The following is a 19906-nucleotide window of genomic DNA, read 5'->3' as shown; positions in this document are numbered from 1 at the left end:
TTTTCTATTCTCAAGGGGTATGGTTTCCAAAGTATGAAATAACTTGCATCTAGTGTTCGAGATACATTTCCTTTCACTACAGTACATTCAAGCCAATTATCAGTTGTCTGATTGCTTGCTCCAACTCTTGATCCAGATATTTTCAGTATGATTTAAAAAAAAGGCGATATTGTTCTGGTGCTTCTGATCACTGCTATTGTATGATGTAGGTTGAATATTTTACAGATATATTACATAATGCAAATTTACTACCTGCTGTATTAAACTATGTACATCTCAGAAGTTTATACAACACTGAAGAGTGAAAAGAACACAGCTATCCAATTATATGCTCCAGTTATGCATTTTAATATACATGTATTTCTTTGCCTCCCTAACAGGTTAGCTCAAAGCTACCAGTTGGTACACCAGATTTCATGGCTCCTGAAGTACTGACTGTGATGAATGGGAATGGGAGTTCTTCATATGGCGTGGAGTGTGACTGGTGGTCTCTCGGAGTGATTGCTTATGAAATGATTTACGGGAGGTCTCCATTTGTTGAGGGAACATCAGTCAAAACCATTAGCAATATCAGGAATTTCCAGGTTTGTACATCTATAGGGTCATTCAGCACTGTATTTAGTGTTTTGGGTATGATTTGCTTTCTGACAATTAAAACCAATTGGTTTAAAGGATTTGTATTTAACAGATTGCACTATTTTTGTGCTGCTAAAGTGTCTCTTCTGGAAGGCCTAATGACAGAATGTGGTGTTATTCCATGGAGTGAAGGAAAATGGACTCTTTCCTGTCCTTTGCAACCTGGTAAATCTCTGATGTTGCCCTTGGGCATGTGAGAGCTGCTGAATAGTTTTTCCCGTAGGAAAGGAGTTGAGAGTTATTGTGGGTGCCTCTTCGGCACATCCAAGGGTTTAGTTCCAAGAGTCGAGCCCTGAGAGTAGGTTCCTTGCCCACACATTACATAGGAATAATGCATTTTGTGGGGTGAGGGATAGGGAAGGAAACAATTTTAAAAAAAAACATTTGCTAATTCATCCCCGTAGCTTCCTTCATTTTGTGATGAGGGTGAGACTAATCTGTCATTGGGGAGAATTACAGGAAAAAGGCCTTGAATTCTCTGGGTCCTTTTGCCTTTCAGTTAGGCAGGGGACCAGTTTTGTTCCTCTGTAAGTGTAAAAGATTCTACTTCATCTTTGTGTTGATGATAATTTACATTTCTTAATGTTTCCATAAGCTGTAAACACGAGCCGCTTCTTTATCAATATTTCCAAATAAAATATTGCTTGAAATATCTTTGCATCAGATGGCCACTCTCCTCTTCATGTAGCATTTTGCAATGGAGCCTAATGTGGCAGGCTACTCCATTAGCCACCATTTCCCATTGAATGTGCATACAAAAGACCTTGTCAAGGTGAGGTGGTCTTCTAGAAAGGGATAGATGTTGGAGGTGAGTTCTGCTAGGCAGAGATAACTTGGACATTGATGTTAACTATACTAATTATGTGTTTAATTGTATTCAGGTGGCGGGCACTAACTGGGGATTCACCTGTGCTCATATACATAAAGGAGCAGGCTGAAACTGTGGGTTGTTAAGGAGGTGTACAATATGTAATGTGTGTCTTTATATATAAAAACCTGTAAGCGTATAAAGACTAAGTTCCAGTTCTATCCTTCACTGCCTGGCTATTAAGAATTGTAAAAATGTATCTAACTTTATCCCACAAGACCAACACCAGGGCAACTTGTTGTTTGCAGGTCCAGCTTGTCCAACAACCAGTATTGAATGAGCAGAGATTTCCTCCAATTCAATATTGGGAAAACTGCAGCCATTGTAGTCGCTGCCACAAACTCTGTTCCCTAGTTCCAACTCCAAGCCTCTCCCTGGCTGCTGTCTGAGGCTGAACCAGAGCGTTTGCTACCTCAGTGTCCTAATTGACCCTGAGCTGAGTTTCTGACCGTATATCCTCTCTTGTCACCAAGACCGCCTACTTCCACCTCCATAAGATTGTACTTCTCTGCCCCTGCCTTAGCATATCTGCTCAAACCCTCATCCACACCTTTGTTACTTCTAGACTCAACTATTCCAACACTTTCCTAGCTGGTCTTCCACCTACCACCTTCTGTAGATTTGAGCTCATCCAAAATTCTGCTGCTGGTATCTTAACTTGCACCAATTCCCATTACCCCTGTGCTTTCTGACCTACATGGGCTTGTGGTTTGACACCTCGATTTTAAAATTCTTATCTTTGTGTTCACTCCCTCCATGGCCTCACCCCTCCATATCTCTGAAGCCTCCTCTAGCCCTACAACCCTCAGATCTCAACGCTCCGACAGTTCTGCCTCCTGCATATCCCTGATTTCCTTCGTTCCACCATTGGCGGCCATGCCTTCACCAGTCCAGGCCCTGAGCTCTGGAATTCCACCCCCCCCCACCCCCTGCCAAACCCCTCTCCTCATTTAAGTTGCTTCTTAAAACGTACTTCAGTGACCAAGCTTTTGCTCATCTGTCCTAATATCTCTATGTAGCTTGGTGTCATATTTTGTCTGATGTCCATTTGAAGCACCTTGGGTGATTTTACTATGTGAAAGTTGCTGTATAAATGCAACTTGTTGCTTGTGTTGATCCAGGTGCAGAAAATCCATAATTGTACCTGTACCAGTTGCCAATTATGTACAGCAGTGATCGCAGGCAAGGATCCTCCAAATATTCACTGGGGAAGTCTTGACCAAAGTGCCCTCTCTAAACAGGGTTAACCAAGGCAAAATTAATGAATTTGATATAAAAAAATGGAAATCATAAACAGGCAAAAATGGCTCAAACCAAATAAATTCCCACAGACAGATGGAATTTATCTCGAACTCCCTAGCCTCCCTCAGTGCTCAATGACAAATTTTGAGGAAGTCATTAGACGTAAAAAGATACCATGTGATCAGAAACAAGCTAATGTGTCCATATTGCAAAAATTGATGATAAAACCGATATGGACAACAACGGACCCATTTTGTTCTCCTGCCCCCCAAACCCAACAAACAGGTATGGACGTGCTACCTTCCTGCCGTAAGAGGCTGTATAGCAGCTGAAAAATGGGCACTACCCAGTCTAATTTAACCCCCTTTAATCTTCCATTAATTCTGTGTAAAATATGGAATTGATTATCATGTATAATGTGAAAATTATCTGTACAGTAATAAATTAGCGAACACCAATCAACGTGGTTTCAGAAAGGAAAGCTCCTGCCTGACAAAGCATTTTGATAACCTAAGTGGATCGTAGGAGATCATACAATATGATTTCTCTCTACTTCCAAAAGCCATTTGGTAAAGTTCTATACAAAATGCTATTAGTTAAGCTCACCACTGTAGGGAATCAATGTAAATTTTGTGAATGGTTAAAAAAAAAAGACGAGCTGAAGTGTTGAAAGCTACAAATAATGGTGTTAGCAGGTACTTCAGGGTGTGTTGAAATTCTTATTGGGGTGCTCCATGGATCAGTGTTGGAGCCAATAGTGCCTCTGATTTACGTAAACCTCTTAGATTCAGAAATCCAATGAAAATTAGTCACATTTTCAGATGATACTAAATTATAGGCTGATTTAGAGGGTCTGCCCGCCATTCTCAGGAGGAAGTAAGGAGGACCACAGAGGGATAGGAAATGAAAAACTTTTTTTAAAAAAAGTGAGAAAGTTGGTGCAAATATTTTGAGTACCAAAACATTGGTTTCTATTGATCTGTGTGATCGTTTCCTCTGATCTGTATGGCGAAACAGAAGTGTAGTGGTTAGGTTTCCTGGGTAAGTAATTTTTCTTAATCGGGGTTGGGGGTAGGGGGGGTGATGGTTCATTCACTTACATTGGGATATTTTACTGCTAATAGACTTTAATTATATACTACTGTATCCATGCTGCTCTCTTATTGCAGAGAACTCTCAAATTTCCAGAGGAGCCTAAAATTAGTAAGGAGTTTCACGATCTGGTGCAAAGTCTGCTGTGTGGGGCAAAGGAGCGTTTGAACTATGAGGGACTCATCTGCCATCCATTTTTTACTAACATCAACTGGAATAATATCAGGCACAGTAAGTTATCCTCATTGACAAGAAGTTGTGACAATGAAGTTGTGTAGACTGACAAAATTCATTTTTATTCTGAAGCATTTATAAAGACTTAATATTAAGTGGGTGACATGCATAATGATTTTGATACTGTGCTGGCCAAGGAGCGACAGTAATGCACTTGCTATTCCTCAAACAAAATGTCATGAATATTTTAATTTCATTCTGAGGTGTGATTGATAATTTTGATAAAGTCTTTCTGTCACCCCCTAACCCTCCAAACTCTTAGTCACAAACTTATTTCTCCTAAACTTGTTGCTACTCTCTTGGTTCTCTTAAACAAATATACAGTCCTTCATAAACTTCATCCTCACTGTGTTTAAATTGGACTTGCACTTTTTGCAAGCGAATGAACCAACCCCCCCGATTAAGAAAAATTACTCACCCAGGAAACCTAACCATTATACTTCTCTTTAGCAAGGCCACATTTATTGTTCATCTTTAGTTGCCCTGAGAAGATGGTGGTGAACCTTTTCTTTAAATCAGTGCAGTCCTTGTTGTGATGGAATCGGTGGTGTTAGGCCATTTCCAGTTATTGATCCAGTGAAGTGAAGGACTGTTCAAGGCACGATGCTATGTACAGGAACCTCGGGGTTCGTTTCTGCCAAAATTGAGAGTTAAGGCAGAGGTAGATAGATTCTTGATAAGCAAGGGGATGGAAGGTTATCGGGGGTAGGTCGAAATGTGGAATAATCATTTCAGCCATGAACTTATTGAATGGCAGAGCAGGCACGAGTTGTCAAGTGGCTTACTCCTGCTCCTAATTCGTATGTTCGACCTGATGGCCTGCATCCAAGGGTTTCAAATGAAGTGGCTGCAGAGATAGTGGAGGCATTGTTCAAAATATTCCAGAACTCACTGGATTCCGGGAGGGTCCCAGTGGATTGGAAAACAGCTAATGTGACGACCCTGTTCAAGAAGGGAGGGAGACAAAAAGGCAGGAAACTATAGGCCAGTCAGCCTAACATCGGTAATTGGGAAAATGCGAGAGTCCATTATTTAGGAAGAAATAATAGGATATTTAGAAAAGCTTAACGCAATCATACAGAGTCAACATGGTTTTGTGAAAGGGAAATCATGTTTGGCAAATTTGCTAGAGTTCTTTGAGGATATAAAAGGGTATAAAGGGGAACTGGTAGATGTAGTGTTTTTGGATTTCCAGAAGGCATTTGATAAGGTGCCACTTAAAAGATTATTGCACAAGATAAGAGCTCACGTCACTGGGGGTAATGTATTAGCATAGATTGAGGATTGGTTAACTCACAAGACAGAGAGTCGGGATTAATGGGTCTTATTCAGGTTGGAAAGATGTAACTAGTGGAGTGCCACAAGGATCAGTCCGAGGACCTCAATTATTTACTATCTATATTAATGACTTGGAGGAGGGGGGCAGAGTGTAATATATGCAGATTTGCTGATGATACAAAAATAGTTGGGAGGGCATGTTGTGATGAGGACATGAGGAATCTGCAAGGGGATATGAATAGATTGAGTGAATGGGCAAAAACTTGGCAGATGGAGTTTAATGTAGGAATGTGTGAGGTCATGCACTTTGGTAGGAAGAATCAAAAGGCAGACTATTATTTAAATGGAGAGAGACTCAAAAAAAGTGCAGCACACAGGGATCTGGGTGTTCTTGTGCCTGAAACACAAAAAGTTAGTATGCAGGTGCAGCAAGTAATTAAGAAGGCAAATGGAATTTTGCTCTTTATTGCTAGGGGGTTGGAGTTTAAAAATAGGGAAGTCTTGTTACAACTGTACAGGGTGTTGGTGAGGCCACATCTGGAGTACTGTGTACAGTTTTGGTCCCTGTATTTAAGAAAGGATATACTGGCATTGGAGGCAGTTCAAAAGAGATTCACTAGACTGACTCCTGGGATGAAGGGGTTGACTTACCAAGAACTGCTAAACAGGTTTGGCCTTAATTCATTAGAGTTTAGAAGAATGAGGGGTGATCTTATTGAAACGTACAAGATTCTGAGGGGGCTTGACAGGGTAGATGTTGAGAAGATGTTTCCACTAGTGGGGGAATCTCAAACTAGGGGATGTAGTTCCAGAATAAGGGGACACTCGTTTAAAACTGAGATGCGAAGGAATTTCTTCTCTCAGAGGGTAGTGAATGTCTGGAATTCTCTACCCCAGAGTGTTGTGGAGGCTAGATCACTGAAAGTATTTAAATAGGAGGTAGATAGATTTTTGAAATATCAGGGAGTTGAGGGCGATGAGGAGCTGGCACGAAAGAGGAGTTGAGGTCTGGGGCAGATCAGCCATGATCTTATTGAATGGCGGGGCAGTCTTGAGGGGCCGAAAGGCCTACTCCTGCTCCTGTTTCTTATGTTCTTACGACTTATTTGTACTGCAGCTGTAGAGTAAATTAAACTTTAGTAACCTAGTCAAGTTTATAATTCACTAGAAATATTAACCTAACAATCCTTGGTGAGAGAGATCAGGCCAGGCTTACATTGCATTTTAATAAGTTATCTCAAGCTTAGCTGTGTAGTGAAATGGCATAGTAATTTCCCAAACACATTCCTTTTTGTCAGCTGGAAGCGGATCCAACTTCAGTACTGATTAGCATTGGTGCAAACGTGGCCCAGTTGGATTACTTTTGCAGCTTTATCAAATTACGCACAACTTTAATGGTTCCATCCTTTTAGGAGGTTGGTATCTCTGCTTTTGAAACAGAAACAGGTTAGTTCATGGCTGATATTTTAAGACTTCGAGGGTGAGAAACTGGACTCGGCACCTGTTTTTTGGGTGCTGTGAGTGCCCTTAGAATTCTAAAATGGCATCCATGGTGCATGCAAATTGTGGGGCAAATTGCATCAGGCAGCATATTGGTGAGACCATTAGTGTGCATGCAGTGACCTTCTGCAGGACATGTGCAGAGCAGGCAGATCATGGTGTTAAATCATCATGCAATGCTGATTTGATGCCAGTGGTGCCATTTTGGAGCTCAATTCTCTAGCTTATACCCTCTCTTAACCTTGTACGGCTGAACATGTGTTCAGCAACAAGAAGGAGCTATATAAAAGGATCATCAGCTACTTATAGGTTAGTTGCTGATTAATTTCCTCTGGGTGTTGATACAATTGGTACTTTCTATAGTAGTTCCAAGTTGCAAAAGTGTACAGGCAATGGTGTGGCAGGTGCTGGAGGAGTTTTTATTGACCACAAATCAGTTGCTCCCAGACGTGGGCGCACAAGTAGGCATTCCCCTTGGAATACAGCATGACTTGAAGAATGAACATAGACCATGCAGAGCAGGTCTATCAGCTTGAATAGGGTGGTGGGACAAAGGGCTTTCAACAGGAGGCCAACTACCCAAGGTGCAAACTGAGCAATTTTCCTACCTGAACCTCAGCAGGGAATCAAGTGTGAGACATCTGTGCGTCAGTAATGACGTCCTCACTGAGATCTGTCATCTGCTGCAGCCACAGCTGCAACCTTAGAGTAAAGTGGCTGTGAAGTTGGCTGCAGATGAACTTTTTTGCATCTGACTCCTTCCAGGCTGGAGCTGGAGTTATGTGCAACATCTTGCAGTTTGTCATCCACTGTTGCATACGGGAGATCATTGAGTTTCTTTATTCAGTGAGAGCTAACTATATTTCATTCTCTCTTACCGGAGAGAAGCGGGGCAGGGTGGGGTGGCAAGCTCACAGCTTCTCTTGGATTGCAGACTTCCCAATGCTGCAGGGTGCCATGGACTGCACGCACATTGCTTTGTGGGTGCCACATGTCAACTCTGCCCTATGCTGCAACAGAAAGAGATTCCACTCCCTCAATCTCCAGCTGGTGTGACTCTACGCAACAAATCATACAGGTCAGTGCCTTCATTTTGCAGCGGACCAGTTACATTTGAGCCACCATGGCAAATCAAAGGGTGGTTACTGGCTGACCAGGGCTATCCGCTGATAACATGACTAATAACTCAAATGCATAAACCACGCACACATGCACAGCATGCATACAATGAAGGCTATGCTGCCACATGAGATGTGATGAAGCAGACCGTTGGCACGCTGAAACAATGCTTCCACTGCCTGGACTGTTCTGAAGGAGCCCTGCAGAGCGTGTGTCTAGATTCGTGGTAGTCTGCTGCATGCTGTGCAACCTCGCCATCATGAGGGGATATCCCTTACTATGAGCTATATGGTAAGAAGCTGAGGAGCAGGAGCATCAGGTGGAGGAGGAGAAAGAGGAAGTGGGGAGGTCGGGGGGTGCGTGGGGTAGCATCCGAGACATGCCCTTCCTGCCTGGGCTGTCCATGAAAAGTTCATCCGAATGTAATGCCAGTAACCCTAGCTCCAATTCCCCATTCACCAACAGTCCCACACATTACCTTCCTTGTCACTGACCATTCCAGCACCTGCTTGGCCACAATGCAAAAATTAAAGCCACCACAAAGTAAACATTCCGAACTAAATTTAGTAATGAAATTGTGCCACATTGCTTACAAAAGTCGACGAATAATCCTTATGCACTCCTTTAGTTCTTGACTTTCATTTTTTTTTTTATAAAAGCAAAATACTGCCGATGCTGGAAACCTGAAATAAAAACAAGAAATGCTGGAAATACTCAGTAGGTCTGGCAGCATCTCTGTAGAGAGAAGCAGAGTTGGCGTTTCAGGTCAGTGACCTTTCATTTGTGGTATGTGAGTGTCGCTGTCAAGGACACCATTTATTGCTCATCCCTAAGTGCTCTTGGGAAGGTGGTGGTGAGCCACTGCCTTGAGCAGCTGCAGTCCATGTGGTGTAGATTCACACACAGGGCTGTTGGGGAGAGAGTTCCAGGATTTTAACCCAGTGACCGTGAAAGAGCAGCGATATAGGCCGGAATTTTAAGTAGTGCGGGAGACCCTGCCCACCGGCCAAAATATCGGGGGCGAGCCCACATCTGCTGGGCCGGTGAGCCATGCTATGATTTTATATGGCCCAGGCCCTTAATTGGCCTTGGGTGGGACTTCTGCCCCTCTGAGGCAGGAAATGCCGCCTATAAGAGCTGCCGGCCAATCAGCGGACTGGCAGCTCTCAGGCCCAGCAACATCACTAGGAACGGTGGCCACTGCTGGGACTGCACCCAGCCAGAAGAGCAAGAGGGATGCCGTCCCTGGAAAAAAGGGAAGTGTGTCGGGTCTCGCTGGGAACTATCAGCTGGGCCCTGGCGAGGCAAGGGGTGGGGGTCGGTTGTGGTTTGTGGGGGTGGTGGGGGGAATATAGTGCAGTGGGGGCAGTTGGGTCATGGGAAGGCCCTCCATGGGGCACAAAATGCCCTATCAGGAGGAGCCCCAGCCCGCAAGGAGGCCTTGAGAGGCTCCTGAGTGGATGCCCGCCGCTGGTAAGGTGGTGGGAGAAGGCCCTTAAGTGGCAGTTAATTGACTACTAAAGGGCCTTAATTGGCCAGGGATGGGCGGGCCGTTTCTCGCCGTCGCCACCCCTCATAAAATTGCAGCGGGGCAGGAAGGTAATTAGAACGGCATTTCCCTCCCCCCACCTCCCACTCAATTTTACGACTCCCCTGCCTCCAGCCTGCTCCTGTGGGGTGGGGGGAAAGGCGGGGGTCGGGCATAAAATTCCAGCCATAGTTCAAAGTCAGGATGGTGTGAAGCTTGGAGGAAAACTTGCAAATGGTGATGTTCCCATTGTCACGCCAATGTGCTTTGTTGAATGATAATTTTCTTTAATCTACTAACTGGAGATCTGAATTTATATATGTTTTGAAGAAATTTAAGAGGAACAGATTTTTTTTAAAAATGACTTTGCTAGCAGCTCAGATGGCCACCTAATTTGCAACACTGTATCCTAGATTGCAATGACTGTGAGGAGGGAGATGAAATGTCTGCTCATGCCCCAGCAAGAACCAAGACCCAGGAGGTTTAAGGGAACTGCCTGTTCTTTTTAGCAAGAGAGAAATACTGCTAACTGCTATGTTGGAATCACTGAGTTATAAGCCCCTCGCCATCTTTTTGCAGCAGAGAGAGGAGATGCTTCTGGTCTCTGACATGCAGACCCTAAGTTGGGGGGTTGGGGGGTGCCTTGCTCTCTCTCTCTCCATTTCAGCTTACAAACTTCAAACTCTGCTAGTTAACTGACCATCTTTGCATACTCTGACTACAATTAGAAACCCCGTTGGAAGAAATCATCTGCATTGCTGTCTACAAGGGACCTATCGAACCAATCATCTACCTCTTCAAATTAAAAGCCTCTGGACCACTGGATTCAGCTGGAAGCCAGCCGAATCACCAAACGTCACAGACTGTATACCCCTTTTTTCTATGGACCAATCTACCTTTCCCCACTCTGTAACCTATTTGTGTGTGTAAACCTCTAGTGTGTGTGAGTGAAAGTGGGCACATTGTTTATTATTTTCATTAGTTTGTTTTAGGTACAATGAAGTTAACCTCTTTCTTTGTTAACTTCAGAAAACCTGTCTGATTGATTCTTGCTATGATCATAGCAAGTAAGTAATTAAACACCACCTGAGTTGGCTAGTACATCCACTTTAAGGACGAATTAAACCTGTTGTGGTCAAACAAGAAGAGGGAAGCCATTCGACCCCTCCTCACTTGACCATAACACCATGCATCTCCTGCTCTTGCTCAACTAGGTGGTGCAGATCACAAATTTGGAAGGTGCTCTCGAATGAGTCTTGGCGAGTTGCTGTAGTTCATCTTGTAGATCAGGGGTGTCCAACCTTATCATGTGTGGGGGAACACATTACAATTTTTGTCCGACATCGGGGGGTCCAGTGAGAAAATTTCGGAAAGATAAAGGGATAAAAAATTTACCTTAATCGAAACAACAACAAATGTGCATTTTTGTGAAGAAGGTTTAAATGTGAAAACGACTTTATTGGCTTACTTTCTCATCACTATGTTGAACATAGACTTCATGACATACCTGACATTGGTTTTGCTTGCATGAGTACTCAGTCTCTGCCCGCACACTTGATGTAGCAACGCAGAGTATTCCAGATAAATGTCCATCTGTCAGGAGTGCTCTTGATCACTTTTTCTTCCCACTCTCTCCCTCCCCTCTCTGTGTCTATCTCTCTCCCCCTCTGTTTCTCTCTCTCCCTCTCTGTCCATCCTCTCCCTCTCTCTCTTACTTTCTCTCACCCCCTCTCTGTCTCCCCATGTGGTGTCTCTCTCTCCCCTCATGCGCTTTCTGCCTCTCTACCTTCCCATGCACTCTGTCTCTCTCTCCCTCCCCTTGTGTGCTCTCTCTCCTCCTCCTCGCGTGAGCTCTGCCTCTCTCTCTCTCTCTCCCCCTCCCCGCGTGAGCTCTGCCTCTCTCTCACTCTCCCTCCCCGCGTGCGCTGTCTCTCTCTGTCTCTCTCCCTCCCTGTGCGTGCTTTGTCTCTCTCTCGCGCTCTCTCTCTCCCTCCATGTGCGCACTCTGTCTGTCTCTCCCTCCCCGCGTGCACTCTGGCTCTCTCTCCTTTCCCCCGCGCTCTGGCTCCCTCTCTCTTCCTCCCTGCGCGCGCTCTGTCTCTCTCTCTCCCTCCCCGCGTGCGCTCTGTCTCTCTCCTCTCTCTCTCTCTCTCTCTGTCTCTTGCCCCGTATGCCCTCTGTCTCACTCTCTCCCTGCGCGCACTCTATCTCTCTCGCTCTCTCCCTCTCCCTCCCCATACGTGCTCTGTCTCCCTCTCCCTCCCCGCATGCGCTCTGTCTCTCATTATCTCCCCACGTGTGCTCTGTCTCTCTCCCCCTCCTTGTGCGTGTTCTGTCTCTTTCTCCCCAGCCCAGGTGCTCTGTATCTGTTTTCCCCCCGCATGCTCTCTCTCTCTCTCTCTCTCTCTAATCCCCCCTCCCCCACACATTCCCTGCCTCTCTTTCTCTCCCCACGTGCTCCCTGCCTCCCTCTCCCCTCTCTCTCTCTCTCTCTCTCTCTCTCTCTCTCTCTCTCTCTCTCTCTCTCTCTCTCTGCCTCTCTCTCTCTCTCTCTCTCTCTGCCTCTCTCTCTCTCTCTGCCTCTCTCTCTCTCTCTCTCTCTGCCTCTCTCTCTGCCTCTCTCTCTGCCTCTCTCTCTGCCTCTCTGCCTCTCTCTCTGCCTCTCTCTCTGCCTCTCTCTCTGCCTCTCTCTCTCTGCCTCTCTCTCTCTGCCTCTCTCTCTCTGCCTCTCTCTCTCTGCCTCTCTCTCTCTGCCTCTCTCTCTCTGCCTCTCTCTCTCTGCCTCTCTCTCTCTGCCTCTCTCTCTCTCTCTCTCTCTCTCTCTCCAAGCACTCTCTGCCTCTCTCTCTCTATTTTGCTGCGCCCTCTCTGCCTCTCAGTCTGTAACGAATGTTACTTGCCACAATCAGCCCAAGCCTGGATGTTGACTGCTTCATGTTTGAGGAGTTGTGAATGGTATTGAACATTGTGCACTCATCAGTGAACATCCCCACTTCTGACCTTATGATGGAGGGAAGGTCATTGATGAAGTAGCTGAAGATTGTTGGGCCCTGAGGAACTCCTGTAGCAACGTCCTCGGACTGAGATGTTTGGCCTCCCCAACCATCTTCCTTTCTGTGAGTTATGTGTCCAACCAGTAGAGATTCTCGTTGACTTCAATTTTGCGAGGTCATACTATATCAAATGCTGCCGTGATGTCAAGGCAATCATTCTCATCTGACCTCTAGAATTCAGCTCTTTCATTCATGTTTGGATTAAGGCTGTAATAAGGTCTGGAGCCAAGTGGCCCTGGCGGAACCCCAACCGCATTGGTGAGTGGGTTATTGCTGAGTAAGTGCCACTTGATGGCACCATCACTGACACCTTTCATCACTTTGCTGATGACTGAGTGTAGACTGATGGGCCGGTAATTGGCTGGATTTGATTTGTCCTGCTTTTTGTGGATAGGACATACCCAGGCAATTTTTCACATTGTCAGGTAGATGTCACTGTTGTAGCTGTACGAGAACAGCTTGGCTAAGGGCGCGGCTAGTTCTGGAGCACAAGACTTCAGTGCAACAGCCAGGATGTTGTCAGGGCCTGTAGCCTTTGCTCACTGTCGTAGCGAAGTGAAATGAATTGGCTGAAGTCGAGCGTCTTTGATTTTTTTTTTATTTAGAGATACAGTACTGAAACAGGCCCTTCGGCCCACCAAGTCTGTGCCGACCAACAACCACCCATTTATACTAACCCTACAGTAATCCCATATTCCCTACCACCTACCTACACTAGGGGCAGTTTACAACGGCCAATTTACCTATCACCTGCAAGTTTTTGGCTGTGGGAGGAAACCGGAGCACCCGACGAAAACCCACACGGTCACAGGGAGAATTTGCAAACTCCGCACAGGCAGTACCCAGAATCGAACCCGGGTCCCTGGAGCTGTGAGGCTGCGGTGCTAACCACTGCACCGCGGTGCTAACCACTGCGCCACTGTGCCGCTGGGAACTTCAAGAGGAGGCTGAGATGCATCATCTATTCGGCACATCTGGCTGAAGATTGTTGCAAATGCTTCAGCTTTGTCTTTTGCCCTGACGTGCTGGGCTCCGCTGTCATTGTGAATGCGATGCTTGTGGAGTCTCCTCTAGTTACTTAATTATCCACCATCATTCATGACTGGATGTGGCAGGACTGCAGAGCTTTGAGCTGATCTGTTGGTTGTGGGATCGATTAGCTTTGTCTATGCTGCTTCCACTGTTTAACATGCATGTAGTTCTGTGTTGTAGTTTCACTAGGTTGGCACCTCATTTTTATGGCATGCTCTTCGACATTCCTCATTGAGCCAAGGTTGGTCCCTGGCTTGATGGTAATGGTAGAGTGAGGGATATGCCAGGCCATGAGGTTACAGATTGTGGTTGAATACAATTCTGCAGCTGCTGATGGCCCACAGCGCCTCAGGGATGCGCAGTTTTGAGCTGCTAGATCTATTTTGAATCTATTCCATTTAGCACGGTGGTCGTGCCACGAAGCATGATGGGAGGGAGTCCTCAGTGTAAAAATTGGACTTTCATCTCCACAAGGACCGTGTGGTGGTCACTCCTATCAATGCTGTTATGGACAGATGCATCTACGACAGATAGTTTGGTTCGGACACGGTTAAGTAAGTTTTTCCCTCCTATTGGTTTCCTCACCACCTGCTACAGGCTCAGTCTGGCAGATATGTCTTTCAGAACTAAGCCAGCTTGGTCAATGGTGGGGCTACCAAGCCACTCTTGGTGATGGACATTGTAGTTTCCCCACCCAGAGTACATTCTGTGCTCTTGCCACCCTCAGTGCTTCTTCCAAGTGGTATTCAATATGGAGGAGTACTGATTTATTGGCTGAGGTAGGGCGGTAGGTGGTAATCAGTAGGAGGTTTCCTTGCCTAAGTTTGACTTGGTACCTTGAGACTTCATGGGTCCAGACTCAATGTTGAGGACCCCCAGGGCCACTCCCTCCCAACTGTAAACCACTGTGCTGCCATCTCTGGTGGGTCTTTCCTGCAGGTGCTGATGGAGGAGCCTTGAACATTAGCTGTAAGGCATGATTCTGTGGGTATGACTATGTCAAGCTATTGCTTGACAAGTCTGTGGGACAGCTCTCCCAATTTTGGCACGTCCCCAGATGTTGGTGAGGAGAGCTTTGCAACGTTGACTGGGCAAAGTGTGTCTTTGTCATATCCGGTGCCTAGGGTGGTCCATCCAATTTTATTAGTCTTTAACTTTTCTGTAGCGGTCTTGTACAACTGAGTGGCTGGCTCAGCCATTTCAGTGGGCAGTTAAGAGTCAACCACATTGCTTTGGGTTTGGAGTCGCATGTAGGCCAGACAGAGTAAGGACAGGACATTTCCTTCCCTGAAGAACATTAGTGAACCAAATGGGTTTTTTCCGACAATCTGGTAGTTTCATGGTCACTATTACCAGTACAAAGCAGCCCGCTTGATTGGCACCCCATCCACAAACATTCACTCCCTCCACCACCGATACACAGTGGCAGCAGTGTGTACCATCTACACGTTGCACGGCAGCAACACACCAAGGCTCCTTAGACAGCACCTTCCAAACCCACCTAGAAGGACAAGGGCAGCAGATGCGTGGGAACACCACCGCCTCCAAGTTCCCCTCCAAGGCACACACCATCCTAACTTGGAACTATAACGCTATTCCTTCACAGTCGCTGGGTCAAAATCCTGGAACTCCCAAGCAACACTGTGGGTGTACCTACCCCACATGGACTGCAGCGGTTTAAGAAGGCAGCTCACCACCACCTTCTCAAGGGCAATTAGGGATGGGCAATAAATGCTGGCCTGGCCAGCGACGCCCACATCCCAGGAATGAATAAAAAAAATTACTGAGACTAGCTTTTTAATTCCAGATTTATTAATTAATATAATTTAAATTCCTGCAGCTGCTGTGGGGCATTTGAACTTATGTCCCCAGAGCATAAGTTCAGGCTTCTGGATCACTCGTCCAGTAACATTACCGTATGCTACTGTCCCCTGCCATGTGCATATCCTAGTGCTATCCCAGTGGCTGCAGCCTGGCTGGCGGAAGGCTGCTGAATTTCAGTGGAGGAGATGGCAGATGGCCTTGGAGGATGACCTTGAGCAACTCTTGGCCTCGCAGACCCGAATGTGAACTGCACTATCTCAGCATGGATTGGCAGCAGCCTGAGCTAGCTGGTTGGCAGCAAGGGCACTGGTGGACCGGCAGGGGCGGGCGGACGAATGCTGCCTTCTTGAGAGAGGAAATCAATTCTGTGCCCAATGGAGCAATTGCTCTTCCCTTGGGGCGGTACCTTCAGCAATCTTGGTGAACTGTTGAAAGACAGATCTCTGGACTGCTGCAACACCTTGCAAGACCCTTTGCACACTTTAAACCACAGCCACAATGGCAGCACACTGACCTTGCATGAGTTTAGTCTGAACTTCCACTGCAACAGGTAGATGGACGCTGCTTGTGCTGAAATGTAAGCTGCGACATCAACCATCATCGTTGGGTCCAGAAGTGTGTGAATGAAGTTGGCCACCACTTCCACACTGGAAAGGGTGGGCTCCAAGCTCTTCACAAAGCCCTGTGCCAATTTCATGCTGGACTCCTTCCTGCTCCTTGACGGTGATTGCAGGCTTTCTGGTAGGCTGCCTAATGCACCAAGCATTTCATTTATCATACCCATCAGAGTTCTTCTGTAGCCTGCCCCATTGAAGAGCTCACCTAAGTCCTTTGCAGCGGAACCTGTGTGCGGCCGTGTCTTCCAGCGAGCGGGCACCTGTGCTATCCTTAACCCTTGCCTTGGCTTCAGGCCTGTTGTGCCTGGTATCTCGCCACATGCAGATTCCACCTGTAGTCTGTCATCTAAAATACTTGCACTGTGCAATTTTTGAGATGCTGGCATGAGGCTTGCAACAGTGTTAAATGTGTGAAGGTGAGGTAAAACATATAAATGTTAGATATACCGGAGTAGCTCATTGATCACTCATCAATGCATTAATTAGTTGTCGTGTGAATATTGATGAACTGTTTCATGTGCTGCTTTATTTGTTGCAAGAGCCTTGGATGAAGGTTGACCAATTTTACCTGTAGTATGATGAGCTTGATGTTAATCCTTGTGTGATTATCAGTAATGTGTGCACACATTTTGGGTTGGATGTTATTTGGCTTTTGCTGAGAGTTCTGTTTATAATGCTTTATATATCATTACAGTCACCTGTTCTGTGCACTTGTAACTGGGACATTACTATGAGTCATACATTGATGAATATACAATGAAGAAAATCTACACTGCATTGTAGAACCAGTGAGCTCCCTTCAGAAACGGGTATTGTGAACTGTGGCTGTAGTAATCTGGAAGTCTGTATCTAATGCTAGCAGTGCTGCTCAAATTGGGGAAATTGTGCTGATGTGTTATGGACTTGTAATGGCGGAAGGATGATTATTGGGCATCACTCAGGGTACAGTAATTTAGATTAATTTTATAACTGGATTGTGGATGCTAGTAGTCTCCTTTCCATAGTGGGCTGATTTATATCTGTTATTGATCTTCTTTATGAGGGATGCTATGACATTGCAGGAATGTGAGCATGTTTTGGTTTATTTCCTGAAACCATCTATGTACTATATAATGCTGCATTAATGTCTGAATGGAATAGGATGCCATGGAAACAAAATTGCCAATGTAAGCAGTGCTACAGTACATGAACAGTGTGTAGGTGTTCCATCCCTCTGAAGGATAGGCTCATATTGATCCACAGTATAATTATAGTCTCCAAGCTGCATGCTAACCCCTTCAATGCTGCAGAAGTGGAGCTGAGTACCGAACTGTATGTTAGCAGGCAATTTGTATTGTCACCTATTCTCCATCTTTCTTTCTAGTTTTAAGCATGTTGGAATAAATTATTGTATTTTTGCACTGATCAAATCATTTTTCTCACATTGTTCACCAGGCTGAAACAGTTTAATCCTGATTCCACTTTGTGAATCCTGCGTGAACAACTCTGCATTGAATGCTCTGTGTATAATCCACCTGCTTTACCCATTGTTGGGTTGTTTTTCTCCCTTTTTAATGTAACTACTATTCTGCCATTTGACAAGTGTTGACAGCCCTCTGGTACCTTATCCAGGAGACCATTTTCATCCAAACCCAAGCAGTAAGTGTTGGAAAGCTATTGAATTATTGCGGGGTTTCCAAGCTCAAACCTGACCATATTAGTGAATTTTACAGCCCTCATCATCGGATGGTTATCCAGGAAAAGAACCCTGGCTCTTTGTTGTTTCCTTCTTACTCCCTCTGACCAAAGGACTCTCAGATTAATTGTAATATCCCCTTTAGATAATATTTGCTTACAGTACCTGGAACCTTTCTGGTCTGACTGTCTCAGCATTGCATTTTGTGCATTTACCCAATAGGGGAGTGGGAGTAATCTTTTAATGGTATGGTACACCTCAACACTTTTACATTGGAGCAACTTGAATGGTTAATGAGGGAGCAAATCTCAGAACGGAACCCAAAATACCTTGTAAAATTGAAATTTGTATAAGCATGCAAAATGAAATGCATGTCAATGCAAAAATATTGTAGCCCAGGAATCAATTAAAATATATTGGTACTGACTGACTGACTGTTTATTCATGAACAGGAGAAGCCAGGTGGAAGTTTCCCTGCAACAAGCGATGCTAATACCTGTTATTCCCAAACCCGGTAGATTAAGATGACCAAAGGAAGGTTGCTACTTCACAGAGAGAAGAAAAATGGTTGGGTGAGCTGGGCTGTACTGCTCGTGCTTGCCATCTAGTGGTTGATTACAGTGCTACATCAACAGAAAGCTGAGTGTTGGTTGGCTTGTCTTCAGTTAGGGAATGGTGCATGGTGAGGAAGGGGAGAGAACCTCAAAGAAAAACACATTTCAAGGAAAAAAATAGAAACTGCGAATGTAACAGCAATTGGACAGTAAATTTGTCACAGCTCCCTCTGCTGATGCATTTGTCGGGCAGTTGTGTTTCCCATATGTAGTAACTTAAACTTATTTAGAGTGAGAATAGAATTGAGAACAATGATACCCATTCAGGGAAAGATGCATGAGTGTTTTGCCAGGAGCCTGAACTTGCTTTTGTCCATTATAGGAAGAAGTCTTTCTGAGGGCCAATCTGCTATTCAGTGACCATCTTCAATTCAACCTGTTCTATTATTCGATTTTTATTTCATGGAAACTAATCTCTGGAACAGGGGAAACAGCAGAAATTGTCTGGTTGACTGCAAAATCTATGTTTTGGTTTTGTGCTTCTACCCTTTTACCTGTATTACCCTTCTATAATCATGAAATGTAATCATAAACCTTTATGACTATCGTTTACAATTGATTCTCCATAATTTATGCAAGATTAGTGGCCCATGGTTTTTATCTGATCTAGAGACTTGCTGTGTTTTATATATACTTGAAAGATTATTTCAGGTCAGAACTGTAACATCCTGTGTATGTTGCATGAACTTATAATTTCTAATCTCCCTCATTAGGCTTTGAATCTTGGTCAGTAAAGTGTCACCTCTGCACAAACCTTGCCAGAGTCTTGGTAATGCAGGGAGACAGAATGCACATTGCTGATAGAATGGTCTGGTATCTATTTGGGAATCTTCAACGAGATCACAGGACTACTAAGATAGCTTGAAAGGTGACCTGTCCAGCCTTTTGCTATTAGTGCTACTTCCCTGCCAGATGGCACAGTCCAACCAAATAGTAAAGTAAAATCAGCTGTATTGAGTGGTTTAGATTGAGAATGTGCCTGACTGCAGTACTGCCTGCAGATGTTTATGTTCCCAAAAAAGGGTATTGTCTCTGCCTCTTTTGGAAGGTTCTGTTCAGCTAATCTCTGGTACCGTTCTTGGGAAGGTGTCAGCAATGTGATCCTACATGGAAGCTGTGCTGCAGGACTGACAAGCTCAGAACGTCCATGGTTAAACCTGCAGTTTCTTGGAAGAAGTAGATTGGCACAAGTACTGCGATGCTGACTGAGTTTAGCTACTGGCATATTCGTTATTGAAAAATTGTACTTGCAGTGCAGAAAGAAAGTTTCTGCAGGCGGCAGTCTGCCATTGTCAGTCGGCTCTGCAGTCGTTTTCAGGGAGGTTTCTTGATGAATTGAGGATTATTACACCATATATTGATGATTACAGTGTTCCAGAATGCTTTGTAAGTAACCTATCTCTTCATTATTGGTTAGCTGGATACTAGCTAGTGTGGAAGCATAGTAGATACATAACGTAACAATGTGGCTCTTAATTATTGCAAAAAGTAAGGATTTGATTCAGCATTGTATTTCTATTATGAACTTCTGTATTGTCGGAAATCTTTTGACATCAAATAAAGAATGATGTTGTCAGTGCAGGCTCCACCTATC

At 44.9% G+C, this 19906-nt stretch overlaps 1 protein-coding gene across 6 annotated transcripts in view; it reads left to right on the top strand.

Annotated features, from left to right (window-relative positions):
- The window catches only part of LOC137382811 (citron Rho-interacting kinase-like), a 231080-nt gene that overhangs the window by 41446 nt on the left and 169728 nt on the right, over positions 1–19906 (top strand). For 4 of the 6 annotated variants that reach the window (XM_068055259.1, XM_068055260.1, XM_068055261.1 and 1 more), the window contains 2 exons: positions 381–584; positions 3916–4069. In XM_068055259.1, coding sequence (XP_067911360.1) covers positions 381–584; positions 3916–4069 — 358 coding nt within the window. Of the gene's footprint in view, positions 1–380; positions 585–3915; positions 4070–8652; positions 8735–19657; positions 19699–19906 lie in introns of those variants that run through there. The other 2 variants (XM_068055264.1, XM_068055265.1) reach the window with 2 other exon arrangements.

Source organism: Heterodontus francisci, chromosome 23, assembly GCF_036365525.1.
Source record: "Heterodontus francisci isolate sHetFra1 chromosome 23, sHetFra1.hap1, whole genome shotgun sequence".
Classification (NCBI taxonomy): domain Eukaryota; kingdom Metazoa; phylum Chordata; class Chondrichthyes; order Heterodontiformes; family Heterodontidae; genus Heterodontus; species Heterodontus francisci.
Note: the sequence above shows the minus strand (reverse complement) of the source record. Positions and strands in the feature narration are given on the sequence as shown.